General features: G+C 63.1%; 2 protein-coding genes across 4 annotated transcripts; both read right to left on the bottom strand.

Annotated features, from left to right (window-relative positions):
- Positions 1–216: 216 nt before the first annotated feature.
- On the bottom strand, positions 217–3,020 carry GHDC (GH3 domain containing). Its single transcript, XM_058858251.1, has 8 exons — positions 2,427–3,020; positions 2,212–2,345; positions 1,561–2,137; positions 1,127–1,310; positions 966–1,037; positions 737–870; positions 519–607; positions 217–417 (listed from the first exon to the last, which is right to left on the bottom strand). The coding sequence occupies exons 1-8, from the start codon at positions 2,641–2,643 to the stop codon at positions 217–219; spliced, it is 1,608 nt and encodes a 535-aa protein (XP_058714234.1). The 5' UTR covers positions 2,644–3,020.
- A 151-nt stretch (positions 3,021–3,171) lies between these two features.
- Positions 3,172–18,553, bottom strand: LOC131589099 (signal transducer and activator of transcription 5B). Of its 3 annotated transcripts, XM_058858243.1 has the most exons (19): positions 12,385–12,579; positions 8,655–8,792; positions 8,383–8,539; positions 8,211–8,300; positions 7,902–8,076; positions 7,697–7,827; positions 7,455–7,606; positions 7,228–7,383; positions 6,965–7,144; positions 6,764–6,851; positions 6,541–6,663; positions 6,299–6,391; positions 5,973–6,179; positions 5,710–5,804; positions 5,513–5,643; positions 4,684–4,854; positions 4,427–4,478; positions 4,105–4,212; positions 3,172–4,037 (listed from the first exon to the last, which is right to left on the bottom strand). In XM_058858243.1, the coding sequence occupies exons 2-19, from the start codon at positions 8,780–8,782 to the stop codon at positions 3,911–3,913; spliced, it is 2,364 nt and encodes a 787-aa protein (XP_058714226.1). In that variant the 5' UTR covers positions 8,783–8,792; positions 12,385–12,579; the 3' UTR covers positions 3,172–3,910. The 3 variants fall into 3 exon arrangements, with proteins under 3 accessions (XP_058714226.1, XP_058714224.1, XP_058714225.1); XM_058858241.1 differs by lacking the exon at positions 12,385–12,579 and adding an exon at positions 18,434–18,553 and having other exon boundaries at positions 8,211–8,539; XM_058858242.1 differs by lacking the exon at positions 12,385–12,579 and adding an exon at positions 18,321–18,342 and having other exon boundaries at positions 8,211–8,539.
- Positions 18,554–21,269: the final 2,716 nt, after the last annotated feature.

Genomic DNA, 21,269 nt, shown 5'->3' on the forward strand with positions numbered 1-21,269 from the left:
GATGCTCCCAAGCTCTCACTCCATCCCTACGGCAGCACCGAGTGGTGCCCATCGGTGCCACCACAGATCACGGTCAAGTTCACTGTCTCCATTTGCTCCAAACCCTTGGGGCTGGGCACCCTTGCCCCCATGCCCTCCTGCCCCTGGGACATGGCCCCTCCTCAGAGGGTGCATGCCAAGGGAACCCCGGGGTGGAAGGGGGATCCCTGGGCTGCCCTACGAGATGACTGATCCCTGGATGAGCCGCAGCAGCTTCTCTTGGCGCAGGACCCTGGGCATGGGCATGGGGGAGCCCAGAGCTTCCCGCAGCCGGGTGAAGCTCCCGGGCCTCACCAGGTGCAGGCGCAGGGGCCCAATGCTGCCCTTGAAGCGGAAGGATTTGTAGATGGGGAAATCCTCCTGGAGACACTGGTCCAGCTGCAAAGAGAGGGCAGCTGCCTGTGCTGGTCCCACACTGCCATAGCAGTGTCCTTCAGCCACCCCACACAGCCCCAGAGCAGAGCCCATGTCCTGCTCACCCTGTAGCGCTGCCCCTCCGACAGGTCCCGCAGGCCCTGCAGCTCCATGAACACCTCGTAGTGGGGGGCACAGGGTCCCGAAGAATCACCTGGGCCAGCACCATGGGAATGTTAAAGCTGCCCTCAGCCCCCAGTCCTCTGTGCACAGGAGGGCTGCAGAGCTCCATGCAGTGCCAGCTACACTTTTGGGGCGACTTGGAGAGCTCAGGAGGACTCACCCAGCAGGCTGCTCTCCACACAGACATAGTCAATCAGGCGAGCCCCTGGCCACATCCTCAGGGTGCGGCCCAGGCTCTGGCAGAACTGCTCCTCAGGGATGCTCTCACCTCGCACGCTCAGTGTCTGGCTCTCCCTGCAGTGCAGGGACATGGGGTGGGTCACTGGCACCCTCCTGCTAAGACAGGCCCAGCTCCCAAAGGTGAGGGACAGGGGGTGGGGTGTCCTCACCTGCGCACAGGTTCCACCACGGGACACTGCTTGTGGAAGCCGGTCACCTTCAGCACCTCCCCAGTACGGCACCTGCGTGGGCAGGGAGAGTGTGAGGGGGAGAAAGGTGCATGGGGCTGGGGGAGGCAGCCCCCCAGGGCTACACAGCAGGGAGGAGGCACCTGTACTCTCCTGGCTGAGCTGTCACAACCAGCCCATACTCGCGTCCCTCCCAGAGCTCGTCCAGCAGCACCGTCCGTGGCTCCTTGGTGGCCAGGCAGGGCAGGAACTCGCAGAAAGCCCAGTCAGGGCACAGCAGGAACTGGGGTGCTGGCTCCACTGGCCACAGGTTTATACCAAGCAGGGCTGGGCAGAGGCAGCATGTGCCAATGTGAGCTCCCTAGACCGTCCCTTGCCCGCAGAAGCCTCACCCCTCTCCAAGGGGCAGAATTTTGCTGGCGCCGGGACTGAGCTGTTCTCAGGTTGCAGGAAGCGAATGCAGCAGAGATGCACCAGCATCTGCTGGGGCAAGGAGACCTGTGCTGCCATATGGCAGCAGCTCCCTGTGGGCACCCAGGGCAGGCCATGGGGCCACACCGGCGTGGGGGACACTCACCTCCTGCTGCCTGGTAGAAGGGGCAGTAGAAGGGCAGTCCCTGGCAGTCGGTCTGGCAGAGGGAGTCGCGGTAGAGCCGCTCCGCACCATGCGCCGTCCTCACCACCACCACCTCCAGCTGCGGCCACAGACGCAACACGATGCCCTCGAAGCCACGGGCGCACTCAGCACGGAGCTCGGCTGCCCGGGCAGCATCAGGGGTCAGCAGCGCCTGCAGCTGGCCCCGCACCCCCTCGGGCAGCCCGGGCTGGGGGCTCAGCCTGCCCAGCGCCAGCTCCTGGGCCAGCTGGGGCCATTCAGTGCGCAGGGCCAGCAGCGCATCGTGCAGCTCGGCCGCCAGCCCGGCCTCCAGCACATGCAGCGCTCGCTGCCGCAGGGCAAAGAGCAGCTGCAGCCGCAGAGCAGCGGCCCGAGAGCGCAGGGTGCCCGCAGCGGCCGGGGTGCAGTACAGGGTGGGCAGCGGCCACCCCGCCGGGGCACGGGGACAGCCAGGGGTCCAGTGCAGCACGGCCGTGCCCCGGCGGGACAGGGCCCGTGGAAAGGCGGCACCGAGGGCGTCCAGGTAGAGCAGGGACCCCTGCGGGGAACGGGAGGGTCAGGAGGGCAGACCCTGCGGGGATCCGCGCCCACGGCGCCCGCCGCTCCCCGCACCTGCAGCCGGGGGTCGGGGTCCCAGCAGCCGGGGAGCAGAGCCCACAGACGCGGCGGGGGAACCGCATCCCCCGGCGCTTCTTCTTCCCCACAGGGCTGCCCCAGGGGATGCCGCTCCTGGAACTGCTCCGAGCCTGCCGGGGGAGGCACAAACTGAGAAGGGCAGCCATGGGACCGACCCCTTCCCGGCCCCCGCGCCGCAGCCCCGCGCTCACCGCCGGCGGTCCCGGTGCCCAGCAGGCGCCGCAGCCGCCGCTCCTGGCTCAGCCGCACGTCCCTGCCCAGAGCCTCCAGCCGCCGCCGGTACCGGCCCCCGGCGCGGCGCAGAGCGGAACGGAACAGGCGGTGCCGCAGCGCGGGGACGGCCACGGCCACCACGGTCACGGTCACGGCCACGGCCACCACCGCCGCGACCGCCACCGCCGGCAGCATCGCGGAATGCGGACACCGCCCCAGGGCAGGGACTTGGCCCCGGACCCCCCTCGCCCACCCGGCTATTCCGCCTCCGGCAGAAATGACGGAGAATTATCGCGCCCGGCGCCGCCCCCCCCTCCCCGCTTTACTTTTATTTTCATTTTCGCCTTTACACAGCACACCCGGAGCCCCCCGCTCGGCGGGGAATTCAACAGCAATTGAGCCCCGAGTACCAGCGCCCTCTACCCCTCCATGAAGAGCAAGATCCTTCTTCGAAAAACAGGGCAATTGATCCGGTTTACATTGCTTTTTGCCCGGGAAAACGGCCCCAGCCCCAACCCAGCCTCTGCTCCCCAGGGCAGCCCTCCCACCCGGATAGAGCCCCCCAGATCCGCCCAGCTTGTGCCAATGGAGGCTCGACGACTGCCCTCGGCGACAGGAACCCCGACCACCAGGCCCAGCCCCAGCATTCATCTGGAGCCCCCGAGACGAGGAGCTCCCCAGAGGGACCCGCCTCTCTCCCAAGACACACGTGGCACCCAGAGCTTTTGTGTTACAAAAATATTCCGTGCTTTATTTACTCTGTGATAGAAAAATAACATGGCCAGGACCCCAGAGTTTCCCGCCCAGGCGAGGGGAGAGGCAGGGGGCAGAGGGCTCCGCTTCCCCAAACCCCCTGCCCACCCGACTGCCCTCGCTAGGTGCCCTCGCACCCTGCCACCCTCACGCTGCACTGGCTCCAGAGCGGACACCGAGGCCGGGAGCCGGAGGAGCTCCTGCATCCTTGGGGGCAGAGGAGAAGATGAGGTCCAGGGACCCTGCCACTGTGGAGCAGAGCACCAGCACGGGCTAGGGGAGCCCTGGCAGAACCCCTCCTCTGCCCTCTGCCCTCACGCACCCCTGGGAACGGAGCCGCGGGGGAGAACAAGAAGGCGACATGTACATTCTTAGTGACGACTGCGAAAGCGAACCTGAGGCCGGGCTGGCGGCCCCCGCCCCAGCAGCCTCACGGGGGGACGGGGGGGCTGCAGGGCCAGTGCTGGCAGAAGCGGAAAGCCGAAGCTGGGCCTCTTAAAAGGAACATACAGGAAAACCATGCGACAAATCCGCTGCCGTTTATACAAGGGCATAAACACCAAAGAGCTGGACGCCAGCCTGTGTTTCGGGGCAGCACAGAGCAAATCCTGGGGGCAGGGCCCACCCGCTGTCCCCTGGCACAGAGACACGAACACAGCACAGTCCCCGCAGCGCCGGGGCCAGGGGCAAGGGAGCAGGCGCCTGCCTGTCACGACTGGGCGTGGGGGATCCACTGACTGTCCACGGGGCGCCGCAGCAGCTCTTCCACGTGCCTCGCCACATCCATCGTGTCTTCCAGGTCAAAATCACCCTCGGGGTCCAGCACAGGATCGGGGCTGTGGGAGGCAGGCGGTGAGGGGAGGACCAGCTGCAGCAGTAGGGGGATAGGGGTGTGATACTTACTTCTGGGTGTACATGTTGTAATGAGGCTGGGAGCAGACGGCAGGTGAGGGTGCCTGGTCCATGTAGGTGGCCCCTCCAGGGGCAGAATCTCCTGATGCATTGACAAACCTGTGGGAATGGGTTTCATGAGCACTGGCACAGGACAGGATGGGTGCCCCGCGGGTGAGGTCGCCAAGATATCTCACAAGGCTCAGCACCAGTGTGATCACTGGTGGCAGACCTGAGCTCCTCAGCACCTTGGGTTGCCACCCAACCCAGCCAATTCAGTGCTGCAAACCCATGGCAACCACTGCCCAGCATCTGCCTTTGGGGTCACACTTACTCTGGCACCACTTGCTTGATCTGTGGCTTCACGTATCCATCCACAGCTTTAGCTAGAGAGAAGGAGGCAGCACTGAGGCCCCAAGCTCGAGCACACGCCACGACCCCAGGCAGTGCTGGGGGCTCACACGTGGCCAGATGCAGAACCCCCGTGGGGCCGGTGTGGCCCCAGGGCAGGGGGGATGCTGAGAACACCAGCTCCATCCTGGCTGGATGCACAAAGGAGGGGACACACGTGGGGTGAAGGGACAGCGCTACCTGGCGTGGACTCACAGAGAACCGGCGTGTAGTACTTGGAGAACACCTCGTCCTTGGGCCGGTCGGGGAACACGTAGATGAGGTAACTGAGATCCCCGAGGCGGTCAGCCAAGGAGCGGATGGAGAAATCCCTGGTGGTGAAAGGCATCAGGTTCCAGAACATCCTCTCAGCTGCAAGACAAATGTGAGGATCATGGTGACTCCCAGAGTCTGCAGCAATTCCTGGCCGTGCTCTGGACATGGGCTGCAGGTCACATCAAGCAGCAAACAGCATGTCCCACACTGCATCCCTCCCTCAGCAACAGCAGAGGAGAAAGCACAGATCACCAGAACATGGGATAAGGTAGGAGGCACAGCAGAGCCAAGGCAGGTCTGGCCTCATCCTGACACGTGGGAGGCTGGTTCCCCAACCATGGGCTCCGTGGGGCTCTGTGGTGCTTCTCAGCCATTTGACCCTCCAAAGGATGCTCTTGTGAACAGCAACAGACTCCTGCACAGGGTCAGGCCACCCCTGACAACCCCTGCACTGAGGAGCACCACTGAGTAACTGGATTTTGTACAGTCCACATCAGTCCCTAGGGCTGGGTTGGAGGGTTCAGCCTGGTCCCTCCTCCTGACTGCTGCCAGCGTTTGGGCCTGACACAGCCACAGCTGCAGTGAGCGAGGGCAGCATCGCTCCCCATGGGACAGCCAAAGCGCTCTGGGAGCTCTGGCGCTCGCCTCTTTCCTGAGGATGGCTCCAGCGTGCCTGCCATGGCAGTGCCAGTACCCCATGGGCATGAGATGGGGCCAGGGATACTCAATCCAGGGATGCCAGGCACACACTCACAGGAGTCAAACTTCCAGGCAATGGTGATGCCACCGATCTCCGAGTCGCTGAAGCGCAGAAGGAAGGTCCCGTCGGGTTTGTTGATGAGGAGGTCGTGCGCCTGCTGCTTGTTGACGAAGCCCAGGATGGCCCTAGGCAGAGTAGGGCGTCAGGGCTTGGGGCTCGGGCCAGGCAGCACAGGGCAGGGCGGCTCTTACCCATCATTCCAGTGCGGCTTCAAATGCTTCTTCAGCACCTCCATGACCCCATCAAACCACTGCCAGAAGGTATAATTCCTCCCAGGCAGGTTTTCCTGTGGAAATCCCCAGAAAATGAGCACTCCTGTCACCAGCCTCCGAGCCTCTGTTACACAGCACAGACACTGGGCACAGTGGCAGAGACTCAGGGACCCCCAGGTTGGTACACCCCATCCAGCCCCACAAGCACTGGCGGGGCTCTGGACAGGGCCCAGGCCACGTACCCGGTTGAACTGGGACCAGGACACTGTGGTGCTGCTGTAGTCCTCCAGGTGGGAGCTGGTGCTGTTGAAGAGCTTTTGTGCCAGGAACACCAGGTTCTCCTTGGTCAGCCCACGGCTGCTCTGCACCTCTGCCTTGAACTTCATGTTGAGGGCCTCACAGAGCTGTGGCCACTGCACCTTGTCGGGCACAGCGAAGGGCACGCGGCCCTGGGGGCAGAGAGCATGGTCAGCACCGGCAGCTATGTCCCAGCAGGAGGCTGAGCCCTGCTCCCACCTCTGCTCAGGGCAGATGGGGCCTGTCCTGCCCCCACTGCAGTGGCACTCACGGGCTCGGCAAAGGCATTGTCCCAAAGCACGGTGGCCGTGGCATTATTGTCCTGGCTCCCATGAACAATCACCACCACAGGCAGGGACAGCGTCTGCCGAGAGGAAGGAGACCAGAATGGGCTGTGAGGCACCAAGGGAACATCACCCACGGGCACCCATATGGCCTCAGCCCAGCCCTGCTCCTGTGGGCATAGTGCCCACGGCTTGCCTAGGGCCTGCAGAAGGGACAGAGTGGCTTTACCTTCACCTGGAAGACCAGCTCATTCCCACCAACACTGAACTGCGACTCAAAGAGGATGGTGAATTTCTCCTCTGTCACTGACTCAGCCCCACGGCGATCCGAGCGTTTGATCCGCTTCAGGGACTGCAGGGACACGAGGGGTGAGCATGGAGGAGTAGATGGGGACACCAGGGGGGACACAGAGGGACACAAGGGGACAGGATGGGGAAGCAGGGGCACTCACCATGTTGCGGAAGTGGGCGCTGAGCGTCCCAGTGGCCTGGTGATACTCCATCACGCAGCAGTTGTTGAGGATCTCCCCACTGCTCTCACTGCCACGGGAATGCACAGAGTCAGGAGACCAGCAGGACTGGGAGCTGTGCAAAGTGCAGCCCTTCCCCTCCCTGCTCCCCACTGCCTCAGCAGCCCCAGCCCCTGGCATTACTTGCGGGTGCTCTCATTCTTCAGCAGGGCCTTGGCTTGCTGCTCGCTGATGATGGTGGCCTTCACTTGGGGGGGGTTCATGTGCACATTCAGCTTCCCCCCCACCAGGAGCCGCACGGTGGCTGCAAACTTGGTCTGTGTCTTCAGCACTTGGGGGGGCTGCTTCTCGATGATGAAGGTGCTGGGGGGGCAGGGGGATCAGGGGGGCTGGGAAGGGGGCAGGGCCAACCTGGGCCCCCCCACCCAGCTGGGTCCAGCTTGTACCTGGTGACCAGGGCAGAGATGATGTCGGTGATGGTGCCGTTCAGCTCTGACAGCATCTCCTCCACTGGGCCTGGGATCGGCAGCTGCTGGCACAGGTGCTCTGCACGCCGGATCTGCTGCCGGTTCTGCCAGATGATCTCTGCCAGCTTCTCACACCTGGGGAGAGCAGGGCTCAGCACGCACTGGGGCTCAGCACCCCATCCCATCCCACCCCACCAGGCACTCACCAGGTCTGCAGCACATCCAAGGTGCCTTCGGGTGGGCCCCCATTCCCCGCCAGTTGCTGCCGACGCTTCCACTGGATCAGCTCATCATCCAGGATGGTTGTTTGCTGCTTGCGCAGCAGCTGCAGCGTCTTCTGGTGCTTCTCAGCCAGGTCCTGCGAGGTGGGACAACATCAGGGCTGCAGGGGCAGGGTCACAGGGCATCACAGGGACAGCATCACGGGGAACCAGGAGGCATCACTCACCACACGGTACTGCTGTAGTGTCTGGGCCTCGCGGTGCAGCCAGGCCTCCAGCGATGCCTTTTTCTGCTGCAGCGTCGTCTCCCGTGACAGGCGCTCCTGGGGGCCCAGCTGGGACAGCTGGGAGAACTGGGCTGGGGGACAGGGCACGGTGTTAGGGCTGGCCCTGCCAGCACCCCAGGCCCATGCCCCTCAGACCCTCACCCACCCTGGAGTCGCATGTTCTCCTGGTACTGGATGATGAAGTATTCCTGTGTCTGCTGCAGCTTTTTGAGCTCATTTTCAGAGTCCTGTGTGATGAGCCGCAGCTCCTCGAAGGTCTGGTTGATCTGCAGGTGCTTCTGGGACATGGCATCCACCAAGGAGCCGGACGGGGAAGGGCTCTGCACGGGGCACAGAGTGTGCTCAGCACAGCGAGGGGACCCTCCCCGTTCCCTGCCTCAGGGCTGCTCCCATCATCATGGAGAAGAGCCCCTGAGCATCCCCCCAACCCTGCAGAACCCTCACCCGCACTCACATTGTTCGCCTCCCGCACCAGCCGCTGCTCGTGGTAGAGGATGTGCCGGATGCAGCGCACCAGCTCCATGGGGCATCGGTCGTACGTATTCTGTTGGGAGAGCACTGCCTGAGCCAGGCACGGGGCAGGGACCCCCCTGGCCCTGCACCCCTGCCCACAGCCCCCCACTCGCCTGCAGCTGCGTGGCGTAGTGCCCCAGCTTGATCTTCAGCAGGAAGCCGTCCTCACCCACTTGGTGGTCTGCCTTCTTCTGCAGCTCCTGGATCAGCCCCTCCAGAAGCTGTGTCGCCTTCACATTCTCCTGGGGGTTGTCAAGGTCGATGGAGTCCCTGAGAGCGGAGCAGAACGGTGTCAGGGCAGCCTGGCAGTGGGGAGCACCCACCTGTACCCCTGGGGCAGCCGCTGCCAAGCCGGCACCCCCTGGGAACAGGAGCTGTGACCTACCACGCCTGGCTCTCGATCCACTGCGACAGGTAGTGCCGCACCTCGATGGGGAAGTGCTGCCCATAGAGCGCCTGCATCTGCCGCAGGGCTTCCCCCTGGAGCTGCTGGGCCTGGATCCACACCGCCATGCTTCAGCACCTGCACGAGAGGCACCATAAGGGCACCAGCGGAGACAGGCAGGCACTGTGCTGCAAGGGGTCTGGCCCTGGCTGTTCCCACACCCTCTGCAGGAGTGTTCAGAGTTCCTGGTGCTGCCAGCGCTGTCTCCAGCTGCTGAAAGAAAGGGCATGTGGGGGCAGAGGACCCTGGCTCTCAGTCACCCCTCCTCTTTTCTAGGAACAGCCCTGGGGGTGCCCAGGGCCAGGGATGTGCCTCTGCACGGCCTCTCCACATGGTTCTCATTTCCCCTCACTGCACCACGGGATCGCAGCCATCACTGGCCACGCGAATGAGGAAACGGGCCAGGGGGAGGAAGGGCTGGCCAGAAATCCAGGGTGACGCAGAGCAGAGGCCCCCCCTGCGCTCACCCCGCTCCTGCCCACACCCTGGCAGTGCCAGCAGGCAGGAGCAGCCCCAGCCCCAAGAGCCCACGTGGCACTGCAGTCCCTGACAAGTCCCCAGTCCCAGGGCCATTGTGTGCCCCATGTTCTGGGGGAGATGCGTGGACCTTCCCAAAGCAGTTTTGGGGTAGCTCTGGCTCCCCAGGGATTCCACCCACCACAGCCTTGGCTCCCCCAGGGGCAGGCAGGGATGGGATGGTGGCAACAGCACCTCTACTGAAATCCAGCGTGCCCCCTGGGTCACCTGTGGCTCGAGGGGGCTGGAGAAACAACCTGCAGCTGAGTGTGTGAGGGTGATATGACAGTGAGTGATGTAGGAGGGCCTGGGGGGCTCAAGGTCCCCCTTGAGTGAGGAGGCAGCAGTAAACAGCATTTAGATACACTCACACCCAAACCACCTGGGATTTGGCACCACACAGAGGGGCCAGGCAGGGGCACAAGGCCTTGGACATGTCCCAAGGCCAGGATCTGATCAATGCACTGGCTGGTGACAAGCAGAGGGACTGAGCTGGTGGGGACTGTGCTTCCCCCTCTCCCCAAAGCATTTTCAGCCTCAGAAATACCCAGTGGCCCACAGGGCTCCAAAAGAGCTGGCAGTGTCCTACGGTCAGGGGCACATGCTGGGGGACAGTGGCAGCAGCTCTGAGCAGAGCAGCCACAGCCAGAGCCCCCGAGCCAGGCACACCCGCCCCTGAACAGGAAGAGGAACAATAACCCAGAGCTGGCTAAAAATGAATTTTTCCCCTATAAAAAGGGAGGAACCTTTCCACATTCACAGAAATCACCAAGCTGGAAATGCTGCTGGCAAGGAGGGGCCTGGGGAGGCAGAAGAACACCGGCAAAGAGGAAAGGGAAGGTGGGATGGCTGACAGCAGGACATGCTGCTGTTGGAAATTGCAGGGCCTCGATAAGGGGCAGAGCCAAGAACGGCCATGCCAGTGCCACTGCACCACAAAGTGACCGAAGTCCCCACAACTGTGGGGACATCCACACGGACACAGAGCAAACAGACACTGCCCCGCCTGTTGATAAAATGGTGATCTCTTCCCATCTCACAGTGACAAAACACTTCCTACTCCACTCCAGCATGTTGTTAAGCAACGAGTCTCTGGCTGCTCTGTGGTGAGCTGGCAGGCTCCGCATTTGGCCAGTGCCAGCCTGGGAGCAGGAGCACCAGCCTCACATCTGCCTCTACAAGGGGCTGTGCAGTGGCTGATGGTGCAGAGCTCACCTGGTGTGTCCCAAAACACCATCTGCACCAGGCTTGAGCACAACCTCCACAGACATTGTCAATGCAGCAGAACATGCAATTTCTCCTGGGGGAAATCTGTCTCATTTTTGTCTCTGTGTCTCACCAGTGGACAAACCAAACCTCCCCATGGGCTGCAGGGTACCCTGACCACCCCAGCACAAGCAACCAGTGCCACCAGCCATGGGCAGACCTTTGACCCTGAGACTCAACATGGCTGGGGCAGCAATTCAGTTTTGGCATAAGCTGCAGCACCATGATCCCACTGCACAGCTGGAGCTGCCACTGCCAGCCTCTCCAGGCAGCTCTGCCTCCTGCCCCTGGCTGCTGCTGGCAGCCACTGCCCTGGCTTGGACCATGCCTAACATCACTTTCCAGCATCATGCTCCTCGGTGGCACCACCAGCTGCCCGAGGGATGGGAGCCCAGGGACGAATTCACCTGACATCCAGGGACACTCACTCACCCCAGTGCCACCTCCAGCCCACCAGCCCCAGCAGGGCCATGCAGCCTCAAGCACTGCCATGGCTCAGCCATGCACAGCAGCCACCGGCCCCACGCGCTCTCCAACAACTGCAAGAGGCAGATAATTGTAGTGGTTTAGGCTACTTTGCATTTACTCGCTGGCAGCGAGCTGGAACCCACCCGTCACTGCAGCTCGGTTAACCAGCAGCACTCGACAAGCCACAGCAACGCGCTCATTTATTGCCTGTGAAGCGGCACAGGCGGACGGCAGCTTCCCAGGGTAGGACCAGTGCTGAGGACACAGACCCCAGAGCTGTGGGGACGGACCCCAGCGCCACAGGGACCGAGCAGAGAGAGGACCAGCAATCACCATTTCTGCCTTTTACAGCCTCACTGCCCAGTGCTGATGGAGAAGCACTGCCAAACCCAATGCAAAACAGGAGAAACCCCCTCAAAAAGGGTACTTAGAAGGCCAGAGGCAGCAGCGAGAGGGGAAGATGGGGAAGGTGGCAGCTCTGCTGGGGCTGGGGGCAGGGGACTGACGTGACCACACTGGGGAAGGGTCACAGGCACAGTGACAGCAGGCACCAGCAAGTCCCAAGCTGCAGGAGAGCCAGAGCACATCCGTGGGCAGACAAAAGGAGGGAAATGCCTCACAGGGCGAGACCGGCAGTAGCGGCTTCCCACGTGCCATGGGCACGGCAAAATCCAAACACTGCTGCAGGCAGCAGCCACCCCGGGGCCGCAGCACGCTCTGCACGGGATGCTCCCCGCACACAGCCAGCCCGAAAACCTCCTCGTGAGCAGGACACCCGAGCCCTGGTGCTGGCACTGCCCCCGACAGCAGCCTCTTGCCCAGAGCCATGCCGTGAAGGGCCAGGCAGGGGCCCAGGGCTAGGCAAAGGCCTGGGGGAAACACACCAAAGGGCTCTGGCTGTAAACCCCCGCCCCACTCCCTCGACCCACGCAGTCGCTCGGCCGCGGCGGCTCCCGCACTGCCCTTGGCCCGCTGCTCCCGCAGCCCGGGGGTCTCCGGAGCGCTGTGCTGCCGGGGCAGGGCCGCGGCGCTGGGCTCCGGCGGCAGCGGGCGCCTCCCGCCGCAGTAAACACGGACACGTGGTTTCTCGGCACCTCCGGGAGCCCGCGATCGCTTCCAGGTCACAGCCGGCCTCGCTTGTGGCCGCAGGGCCGGACTTTACCGTGGTGCCGCCGAAGGGCTCCGGGGCTGCCCCAGCCAGCGCCGCCCCTGTCCCCGGCAGCCCCGGCGGAAGGTCCCGCAGCCCTCCAAGGGGGGCGGCCCCAAGCCAGGTCCCTCCAGGGCAAGATCCGCTCCCCAGACGGGCCCCGGGCTCGGGGGAGGTGACAGCCGGGAGCTCGGCACAGCGCAGGGCTCCGGTTACCCCGACACAGCCAGCCAGCCCTCCGCCCACAGCGGCCCCGTGTCCGCACCGGCTCACCCCGGGGCCCCGCTGGAGCCTGGAGCGGAGTGTCCCGTCCTGCAGCCCGGAGCGGACTGTCCCGTCCTGCAGCCTGCAGCGGAGTGTCCCGTCCTGCAGCCTGCAGCGGACTGTCCCGTCCTGCAGCCCGGAGCGGACTGTCCCGTCCTGCAGCCTGCAGCGGACTGTCCCGTCCTGCAGCCGCCCTCAGGCCCCGCTCTGGCGTCCGGCCCCAGCACGGCCCGGCCACGGCTCGGGGCGGGCACAGCCGGGCTCCCGGGCCGCCGTTTCGCTGGCTGCGCACTACAGGAAGGAGCGGAGAGGAGCTATTTCCTTCCAAAATGTCAGCTGCTTGCGCGGGACAGCCTCCCCGACTGCTGCCACGGCTGCCCGCCGGACAGCGGGCCCGGCCCGCTCTCCCCCTCGGCCCCTCACACCTCCCCGGTGGCACAGCAGGCACAGCCTCTGTACCGGCACTGAGCCCCCGTGGCTGGCTGAGAGCCAGGGATGGGACCCCAGGGACGATGCAGGAGTTCGGCAAGGGGCGAGACGGGACCCACTCAGCTGCAGCCCCAGTTTCGCTCACAGCCCCCGGCGCACAGCCCTGGAGCGGAGCCTGCGGTGGGAGCACCCGGGGGCTGGTGAGCAGCCCCCAGCCCTGCTCAGAGCTGCAGCCAGGGCTGTGGCACCGGCACGCCGTGGAAACAAGGCTGCTCGCGTGTTTTACACCGGCCTGTGGTTTCCAGCTCTGGCTGGGAGGCAGCAGCACCCACCGGCACGGGAGTGAGCTCCTTCGAGAAGCTCTGTGCTTTGATGGGGTTTGTTTGTCTCCCACAGAAAATGGCAGTGACTTATGGCTTCACCCTGGTGGCATCGGGGAGGAGGCAGCCGAACCACTCAGCCCACACTGGAAACATCTAGGGCCAGGTACCATGACACTCATGAAAGAGGCATGGCTGGCTCTGGTAATCCAACATTCCCCCCAAGAGCAGAGGTGACAGGCCCCACAGCCAGTAAGCAGAGCTGGAACTAGCACCAGGACTGTCCAGGTGTCCCAGCATCTGGGAGCTGATAGCAGAGAATTCACACTGTTACAGGAACAAGGAAACTGCATGCATGACCTGATGCTGCGCAGAGAGGACATCAGCCCCACACGGGCTGAGATGCCCCAGCTGGGGACTGGTGCCAGGGGTATCAGTCCTGGGGGCTGCCAACAGCTTATCTCACACCACGGGCCAGGCTCTGTACCTGCCAGCACTTGCCACCCTTGGGAAAGGTTTTCCTCCTCACTTCAGATTTCTTCCAACCAGATAGGCCCAGAAACCTGCGTCAAACCAAAACCACCAAAATACCCAGCAAAATCCCGTGAATCCAGTGACTGGAACCTCGAGAAAACCTCAGTGCACCAAGAGCCACCTTGGGGCAACCAGAGCTCCTTCAGACACTGAGCAGGGCCAGCAGTGGTGGGCAGGTAAAGCTTCACACAAGGTGAAGCAGAGAGCCACATCAGCAGAGCCCAGTGCCCAACCAGCCCCATGGACACAAGTCCGGTGTCACTCCTGCAGGACATCTGCTGTGGGGAGCCCAGCCCCTGCCAGCACTGGTGCTGCCCTCACCATAAACCCCCAGACAGGATTAGAGAGGCTGGGCAGAGCTTTAATTACTCCTGGCTCCCTGGGGCCAAGCAGCTGAATTAACTGGTTTTGGGGCTGTCACAACAGGGAGTTGCCAGCTCAGGGTTCTGGAGCTTCCCCTGGCTTGGTGGCAGAATCCCAGGGCAGGCACAAAGCCACTGACCACTTGCAGCATCCCAGCTTGGGCAGACTCTGGCCCTTGGCTGGGCAGGGATGTGCAGCTGCCCTGTGTGAGGACACTCAAGGAAGGGATTTTCCCTTCATGCTAATAATGACCAAGCCCAAGTCCCTGTAATGCCACACTGAGGGCACAGCCCTGGCGTCCCACAGGTTCTGTGCCAGCCTCCTGCACCAAGGCCAAATCCATCACAGCTCCTGGCTCGGTGCTAATCCCTGCTCAGACCTGCGCCAGCCCAGGAGGGACAGGCTGGGTGAAGGACCTGAGGATTAAGCTCATTTCAGCATCGAATTAGTCCTGATTGGGGTCTGGAGACACAATTTCATTTTCTCTGCCATGCTCCAGTGAGCACATACAATGGCACTAATCCAGCCACAGCCAGACTGGATTTGCTGGGCAGGACCCAGGTGGGCTGGGGGAGATGTGGGCAGCACAGGCACCGGCAGCACTGCTCTGGCCACATCCATCCCCTCAGATCGATGCCATGATCCAGCTCTCCTTGGGGCTGGGGAGATGGTGCAGGAGGCTCCTCACCCCTGGCATGGCAGTCCTGCAGGGCCAGCCCAGCAGGCATGGCACAGGCTTTTGGATGTCTGGTGAGCAGGGAGAGCCAGAGAGACACCACAGCAGCTCCTGCATGCCCCCACCGCACTCCCAGAGTTCATCCCCAGCAGCTGCAGCAGCTCTGCATAGAGATGCTCTTGCATCAAGTCAGAGGAGCAGGATGGAGAGGGGTAAAGCCTTGCCTTTGGAAGAGGGGATACACAGACATCCAGGGATGCTGGCAGGAGGGGGGACTAGTCAGACAGAGAATAAAACAACCAAAACACCAGTGGTTTGTAAAACAAAATTCTCAAAACCAGAGATGGGTGAAGCACAGCATGCATCCACACACACACAAACATGTTCCAGGTGAATTTTGGCTTTCCTAGCCCTGGGATGGGCTTTCCAGCTCCTGGAGCAGCAGCAGAGCCCCTGCCCCTGAGCTGCACCGTAAGCCTCACTGCAGCATCTCCACGAGCAGGGCCTGGTGCTGCACCCCTGGGCCCACAGCCCAGCAGCACCAGGGTCGGGTGTTCACACCAGAGAGGACAAAGATCATTTTACAGCCGTTCCAGCTGGTGTAGGAACTCAGAACTCCCAGCAAGAGCAGCCTGTTCCTCTGCTAAAGGCTTTGCAGGGCCGTTGACTGATAGGGATGAGAGGCCAGACAGAATGAGCTCCCAGCACATGGTGGGCAGGGATGGGTCGATGCTGCTCTCTCTGGCTCTTTGAGGCAGTGGCTCTCCAGCACCAGCCTTTTCCCCAGTTCCCTCCCAGCAGAGCTGTGCTATAAACCAGCTCATCACACAAAGTTACACTGAAAATGGAGATTGCAAAACTCACCAGTGACTGTTTGAACTGGGAATGGGTTCTGACTGTGCTGTGGCTCAGCTATGCTGCTGTGGCTGTCCCAGCCCGCAGCACATCATTCCTGATACAGTGGGAAGCAGGACCCAGCACTGAGAGAAACACTGGGCATGAAGCACTTGTGAGTAGCCTGTGTTCCTGGCCCCTCTGCTGCAGCCAGATGGGTGGATTCTGCTTTATCAGCAAGTCAGCTCAGCCCTATCTGCCAGGAAGCCGTGTTCACAGTGTGCCTCCCCCTCGACGTTTCCCAACGCGGCGGGAGCAGCGGCGTGCAGCAGTCTACCTTTTATCAGCCAGCAGATGTTGCTAGAACTGTTGCTGCATGTGAAATTCAGGCATGCCCAGCGCCACTTGGATCCCTGCACCAGCCACGCGGTGCCAGGGTAAACACCCCCGCCCCCTTCCTCCCGGGATCAAAACACTTGGGGGTTGCAAAATAGACACCCCATGAAAGGAAAGGCATGCCACAGAAACATTACAGCTGTCGAGGCTACTTCTCCTGGAGCGTGCCGGGCCCCGGAGCCAGCACAGCCTCCCAGGCTGGAGCTGCCTGCATGGCTGCAGAGCCGAGTCCTGACCCGTCCTGGCAAGGTGGGGACCCTGACCCTAACCTTAACCCTAATCCTAGCCATGCCCTGCTTCCCTGCTCCAAGGGCAGCACTCACAGTGTGTGGGACACTGGGAGTCACCGCAGCCGGGCAGGCAGAGGGACACGGCCTGCAGTCCCAGGGGATGCAGATGGCAGGGAGGTCACATCCACCCCACCTGCCATCCCACTGTGCCTGGGCTCCCACCAGCTCCCCAGGGCTGCTGTGACGCCTGTCTAGTGCAGCCCAGCTTACAGTCATTCCTTGCAGACTAGAAAGTAATTTCCCAGATGATGGGGCCACTTCACTGTACCCAGCTCAACACAGTCGCCACTCGCCGCCCACGACATAGAGGAGTGCAAGGGAGCTGGGATTTTTTGCAAGCAGGGTATCTGAGTTTTGCTATCACTCGAGAGAGAGCTGGGAAACCCCATGGCAAAGCCTTCACAGTCACTTTGGAGTCAGCACTTCCCCTGCAGAGGGAGAGGGGAAGGTCCCTCCAGAGGCTCTGTGTGCCCTGTGCTAAGCATCCCCAGCTGCATCTCCCTTTACGGTGAGAGCATCCCTAATCCTGCCCCAAAGCACTGGCCTTGGCACAAGGCAGGTGCAGAAAGACCCGGTGAGGTGGCTCCAGTGACAGCTGTAAGGGCCCAACACCCCCAAAGCAGGGCACTGTCAGTGCCACAAAACAGAGTGGGTGACAGCCACCCATCACACCCTGCTCCAGCTCTCCCGTGTCCATGCACACAGGCTGTTGGCACCCCTCAGCCCACACCAGAGCTCCTCCTCCTCCTCCTCATGCTGCACCCACAGCACAGCAGGGCACGGACCAGCCCTCTCCAGCCCCAGGGATGAGCAGCTCCCCAGGAACAGTTGTAAAACCCAGAAAGTCAGTCTCCATCCTCACATCCAGCACCTCGGAACCACATCAGGTCACGCTGACGACATCAGGAGCACAAGGACCCGGACCAGGAGTCAGGTCTCAGAGGGTCCTCCCACCGTGGAGGGCTGGTTCCCGGTGCCCACGGCAGCGGTCGGGCTCTGCGGAGCAGCTCATCGTGCCTGCACCAAGTGCCCCCTCGCATGCCACTGCCAGGGCTCACACTGCTCTGGGCACAGGCACCAGCACTGCAGGGACGCGGGCTGGCCGCAGGCAGCCAGCACAGTGAGCCAGCCCACAGCCAGGAATGTCCTGCTCTAACCGAGCACCCCGCACCACAGGGACATCGTGTGCCATGTCCCTGCCATGGGCAAACCACGCAGAGCTACCCTGAGCCAAGCGCCGATTCCCTCCGCAACGCGCCCCAGACACTGTCACCAAACTGCGGCTGGTGCCCGCCTGTCCCCGGCCCTGTGCCCAGCACGGCCGAGACTCGAACGAGCCAACAGCCCCGGGCCGCCGGTGGTGCCACCGCAGCTCAGGGCACGCTCAGTGCCGGTGCGAGCTGAGCACTGGAGCCCCGGGGCCGTTCGGCAGGAGCTGCCCGGGGCCGGCCTGGCACGGCCCGGGGCTGGCCGGGCACGGAGCCCTGACAGCTCCGTAACCCGCTGGACAGGTGGCCGCGGCTCCCGCGGGCTTCCAGTCACCGGCCGCGCCCGAGCTGGGTGAAAGGCCACCGGGAGCTGCGGTCCCCGTGGTGTCGCCGCTCCCGCCGGGGAACGATCCCACCCGCCCCGCGGAGCCGCGTGTCCCACCGACGGCAACGGGGCTCGCACTCCCGCCATCCCGGCCCGGTGTGCCGCCCGCGGCGGGACCCCTCCGTCACTGCACGGGACGCCTCGCCTCGTCCCGGATCCTCCCCTCGGCCCGGGACCGACACTCGGAGCCGCCCTCCGCGGCCGCCGCTCCGGCGGGGCCCGCATGCGAAAACCGGCCCCGCTCCGCCGGGCGAGGAGCGCCCCCGCCCCGGGATGCGCCGCGGAACCAGGACGAGCCCGGGACGTCCCCACCGCCCCCTCGGAGCGGCCCTCACTCGTCGCCTCCGCCCGCCCAGGGGCCCGCGGGCCCAGCCGGGCCCCCGCCGAGCCCCGCGCCTGGCTCAGCTGCACCCGCCCGGGGTTACGAAACACCCACAGTGCGGACCGGACCGGACCGGACCGCCCCAAGCCCGAGTCCCAGCCCCGGCCCCGTCCCCGGCCCCACCGCACCCCGCCCGGCCCTGCTGCGGAAGGCGGACGGGATCCGGGCCCGCTCGGTCCGGTCTGGTCCGGTCCAGTCCGGTCCGGTCCAGTCCCGGTGGCGATGGCGGCTCCGCGCCCACCTGCGGCCGCGGCGGCGGCGGCTGCGGCTCCGCTGCTCCCGGCGGCTCCCGGCGGCTCCCGGCACTCGGCACCGCCGCCGCTCTGCCCCCGCCGCGCCCCGGCCCGGCCCGCGCGGCCCCGCCCCCCGCGGCCCCGCCCCCGCCTGCCCCCGCCAGCACCGGCAACGGCACCGGGTAACGGGAGCGGTGCCACTCACCGGGCAGCAACACCGGGTAACGGGAGCGGTGCCACTCACCGGGCAGCAACACCGGGTAATGGCATGGAGTGACGGCACCGGGTAACGGGAGCGGTGCCACTCACCGGGCAGCAACACCGGGTAATGGCATGGAGTGACGGCACCGGGTAACGGGAGCGGTGCCACTCACCGGGCAGCATCAGCACCGGGTAATGGCATGGAGTGACAGCACCGGGTAACGGTACCGGAACAAGGCATGGGATAATGGCAGCAGGCAGTGGCACTGGGTGACGGTACCGGGCACCAGCACAGGTTAATGGCACCAGTGCCAGCACCAGCACAAGTAATGGCACAGGGTGTCATAAGTCAATAGTGGCACTAGCACCAGGTACGGGCAGAATTCAAAACAGCTTCAGCCTTCAACACCAGCAGCTCTGGCAGGACACAAACCAGCACCAGAATTTGGCAGTAAGTACCAGGAAAGCCCAAAGTAGCACCAAGCCTTGGTTCTGGGAACAGGAATGACCAAATCTGTACCAGGTGGCCACACGGCTGCCTTGTGCTGACGCCAGGCTCTCTGCGTGAAGCAGCCGTGGCTGCACGGTTCCCACCACAGGCCTGGGCTGACACTTGGCAGCCACGTACACGAGCAGGATCCCCAGCGCTGCTACAGCCTCGGGCACCTGCTGGGACAGGACACTGCATCCCCTTCCCCAAGCTGCCACATCCCCTGCAAGCTGTGAGGAGACCCAAGGCACTGCCAACTCCTCTGCAGTTGCTCAAACAGGGAAAATTAACAGCAACCATAAGAAAACCATCCTAAGGATCTCTTGCACAGCTACCACCCACAGCAGGCTCCTCCTGGCAGCACTGGCGCCCCAGGGCCATGGGGTACACCAGGTGATGGGCACCCCGGGGTGCGGCTGCTGTGCGGTGATGGGCACAGGCGGCGGCAGGAAGCAATACTGGGTGTGCTCGTTCTGCCCCAGCACTCGCACCCGCCGCATGGGATCTCCTGGGCTTTCACTTTCGATACCAGCTCATCTTCTGTGGCCTGAAAAAACTCTGGAGGGAAATTCAGCAAACGCAGGTCCCTCTCCTGCTCGGGGCTGGTAGAAGCACAGGTGACCCTTCCCCCGTGGGAATCCAGGAAGGAGGGGTTCGTCTCTCCTTGTGCCAGCGCTGGAACAGGATCGCTCTCAGACAGTTGATGCACCAGCAATTGCAAATCACTTGGCCACTGTGTCAAAGCACAGCCCCAAATTCCCACCTCTCTACTGCTTTTATCTATTGCTCTTGTACTAAAGTCTTCCAGCTCCAGCTCGGGCTCCTCACTGCCTTATCCAGCTCCACACTTCCAAGAGATAAATACCTGTGGGCTGGGCAGGCACCAGCCCAGCACCTGCTCCATGCAAACACCAACCACAAAACAGTGCTTTCCAATTTACCAGCCCCACTCTGAGCCTGCAGCAGCCCTGGTGAATGACTGAATGAGTGACTCCAGCCCGAACAAATGTTTTGCCGCCTGTGCTCACCCACTTGGGAGAATCTCACGCACAGAGGCTGACACATCGCTGCTGAGCTGCTGCCAGCAGAACCCTGGCTGCCGTTCCCAGTGCTGCTGGGGCACTCCAGACCTCACAGAGAGGTGAGCTGGGACCCTGGGAAGCAGGGACAGGCACACAGCGTGAAGCCAGCAGCCCCCACACTGTCTGTATCCAGTGAGACGAAAGAAAAGGAGCGGAGAAGGCAGCGCAGGGCCCTGGTGCCTGCCCACCCTGCTTGGCCAGGACGCTCCTGCTCTGGTGAGTTGCATCACGCGGACACGCGGCTTTCACAATCCCTGGCCCACATAACCCATTGGCACAGTCAGCCAGGCGGGCACTGGCTGCTCAGGCCAGAGAATCAAGGTCACACACAATGTCTGTGGCTGCTGGGGCTCTGTCTGGGCACCACAGATCCAGGGATATCTGGAGGAACCCGGGGGACACAGCACTACCTGTACCAGAGACCTGCACAGCCACATGTGCTTGGGAAAGCTGGAAGATGTACAGAAAACACCCTCCGGTCCTTCTCACTTCCCTCCTCTCTCCCTCCCCTTTCTGGTATGAAGGGTGAAAAAAGGAAAAATAGATTAGTGATGGGAGAAAAAGTGGAGAGTGGCCCATGCTGAGAGAGCAAATGGAATCCTATGCAATCCAATCCAAGCCAATCACAATTTGTTTTCACCAGGTTCCAAGGAAATCTACGAGCTGGCTGGTGGGGATGTTACCCAGGAGAAATTCTTTCTTTCCAGAAGAAAAGAACAGAGGAACAGTGACTGCAGCAGAGATCGATAGAGAGGCTGCCCCTGGATCTGCCCCACCTCTACCCCCAGCGATGCCCTGAAGTGGCCCCAGCTGTGCCCTGGCTCTCTTTGGTCCTCAGAAAGTGCCGGGAAGCCTCTGGGAAGGTGAGCATTGTCCAGGCTGAGGCACAGCCGGACGCACGGTCACCTCGCATGAGCTCAGCAGGATGCCGAATGACGCCGTGCATTCCGGGGACAGAGGGAGCCTGGAGCTTCGTAATGGATTTCTGAGAAAATTGCCTCTGTGTTTGGAGCAGGAACGCAAAGAGTGCAGGCGGAACAGCCTTCCTCTCTAAGTGGCATCTCAAGGGTC

This window comes from Poecile atricapillus, chromosome 27 (assembly GCF_030490865.1).
Source record: "Poecile atricapillus isolate bPoeAtr1 chromosome 27, bPoeAtr1.hap1, whole genome shotgun sequence".
NCBI lineage: Eukaryota > Metazoa > Chordata > Aves > Passeriformes > Paridae > Poecile > Poecile atricapillus.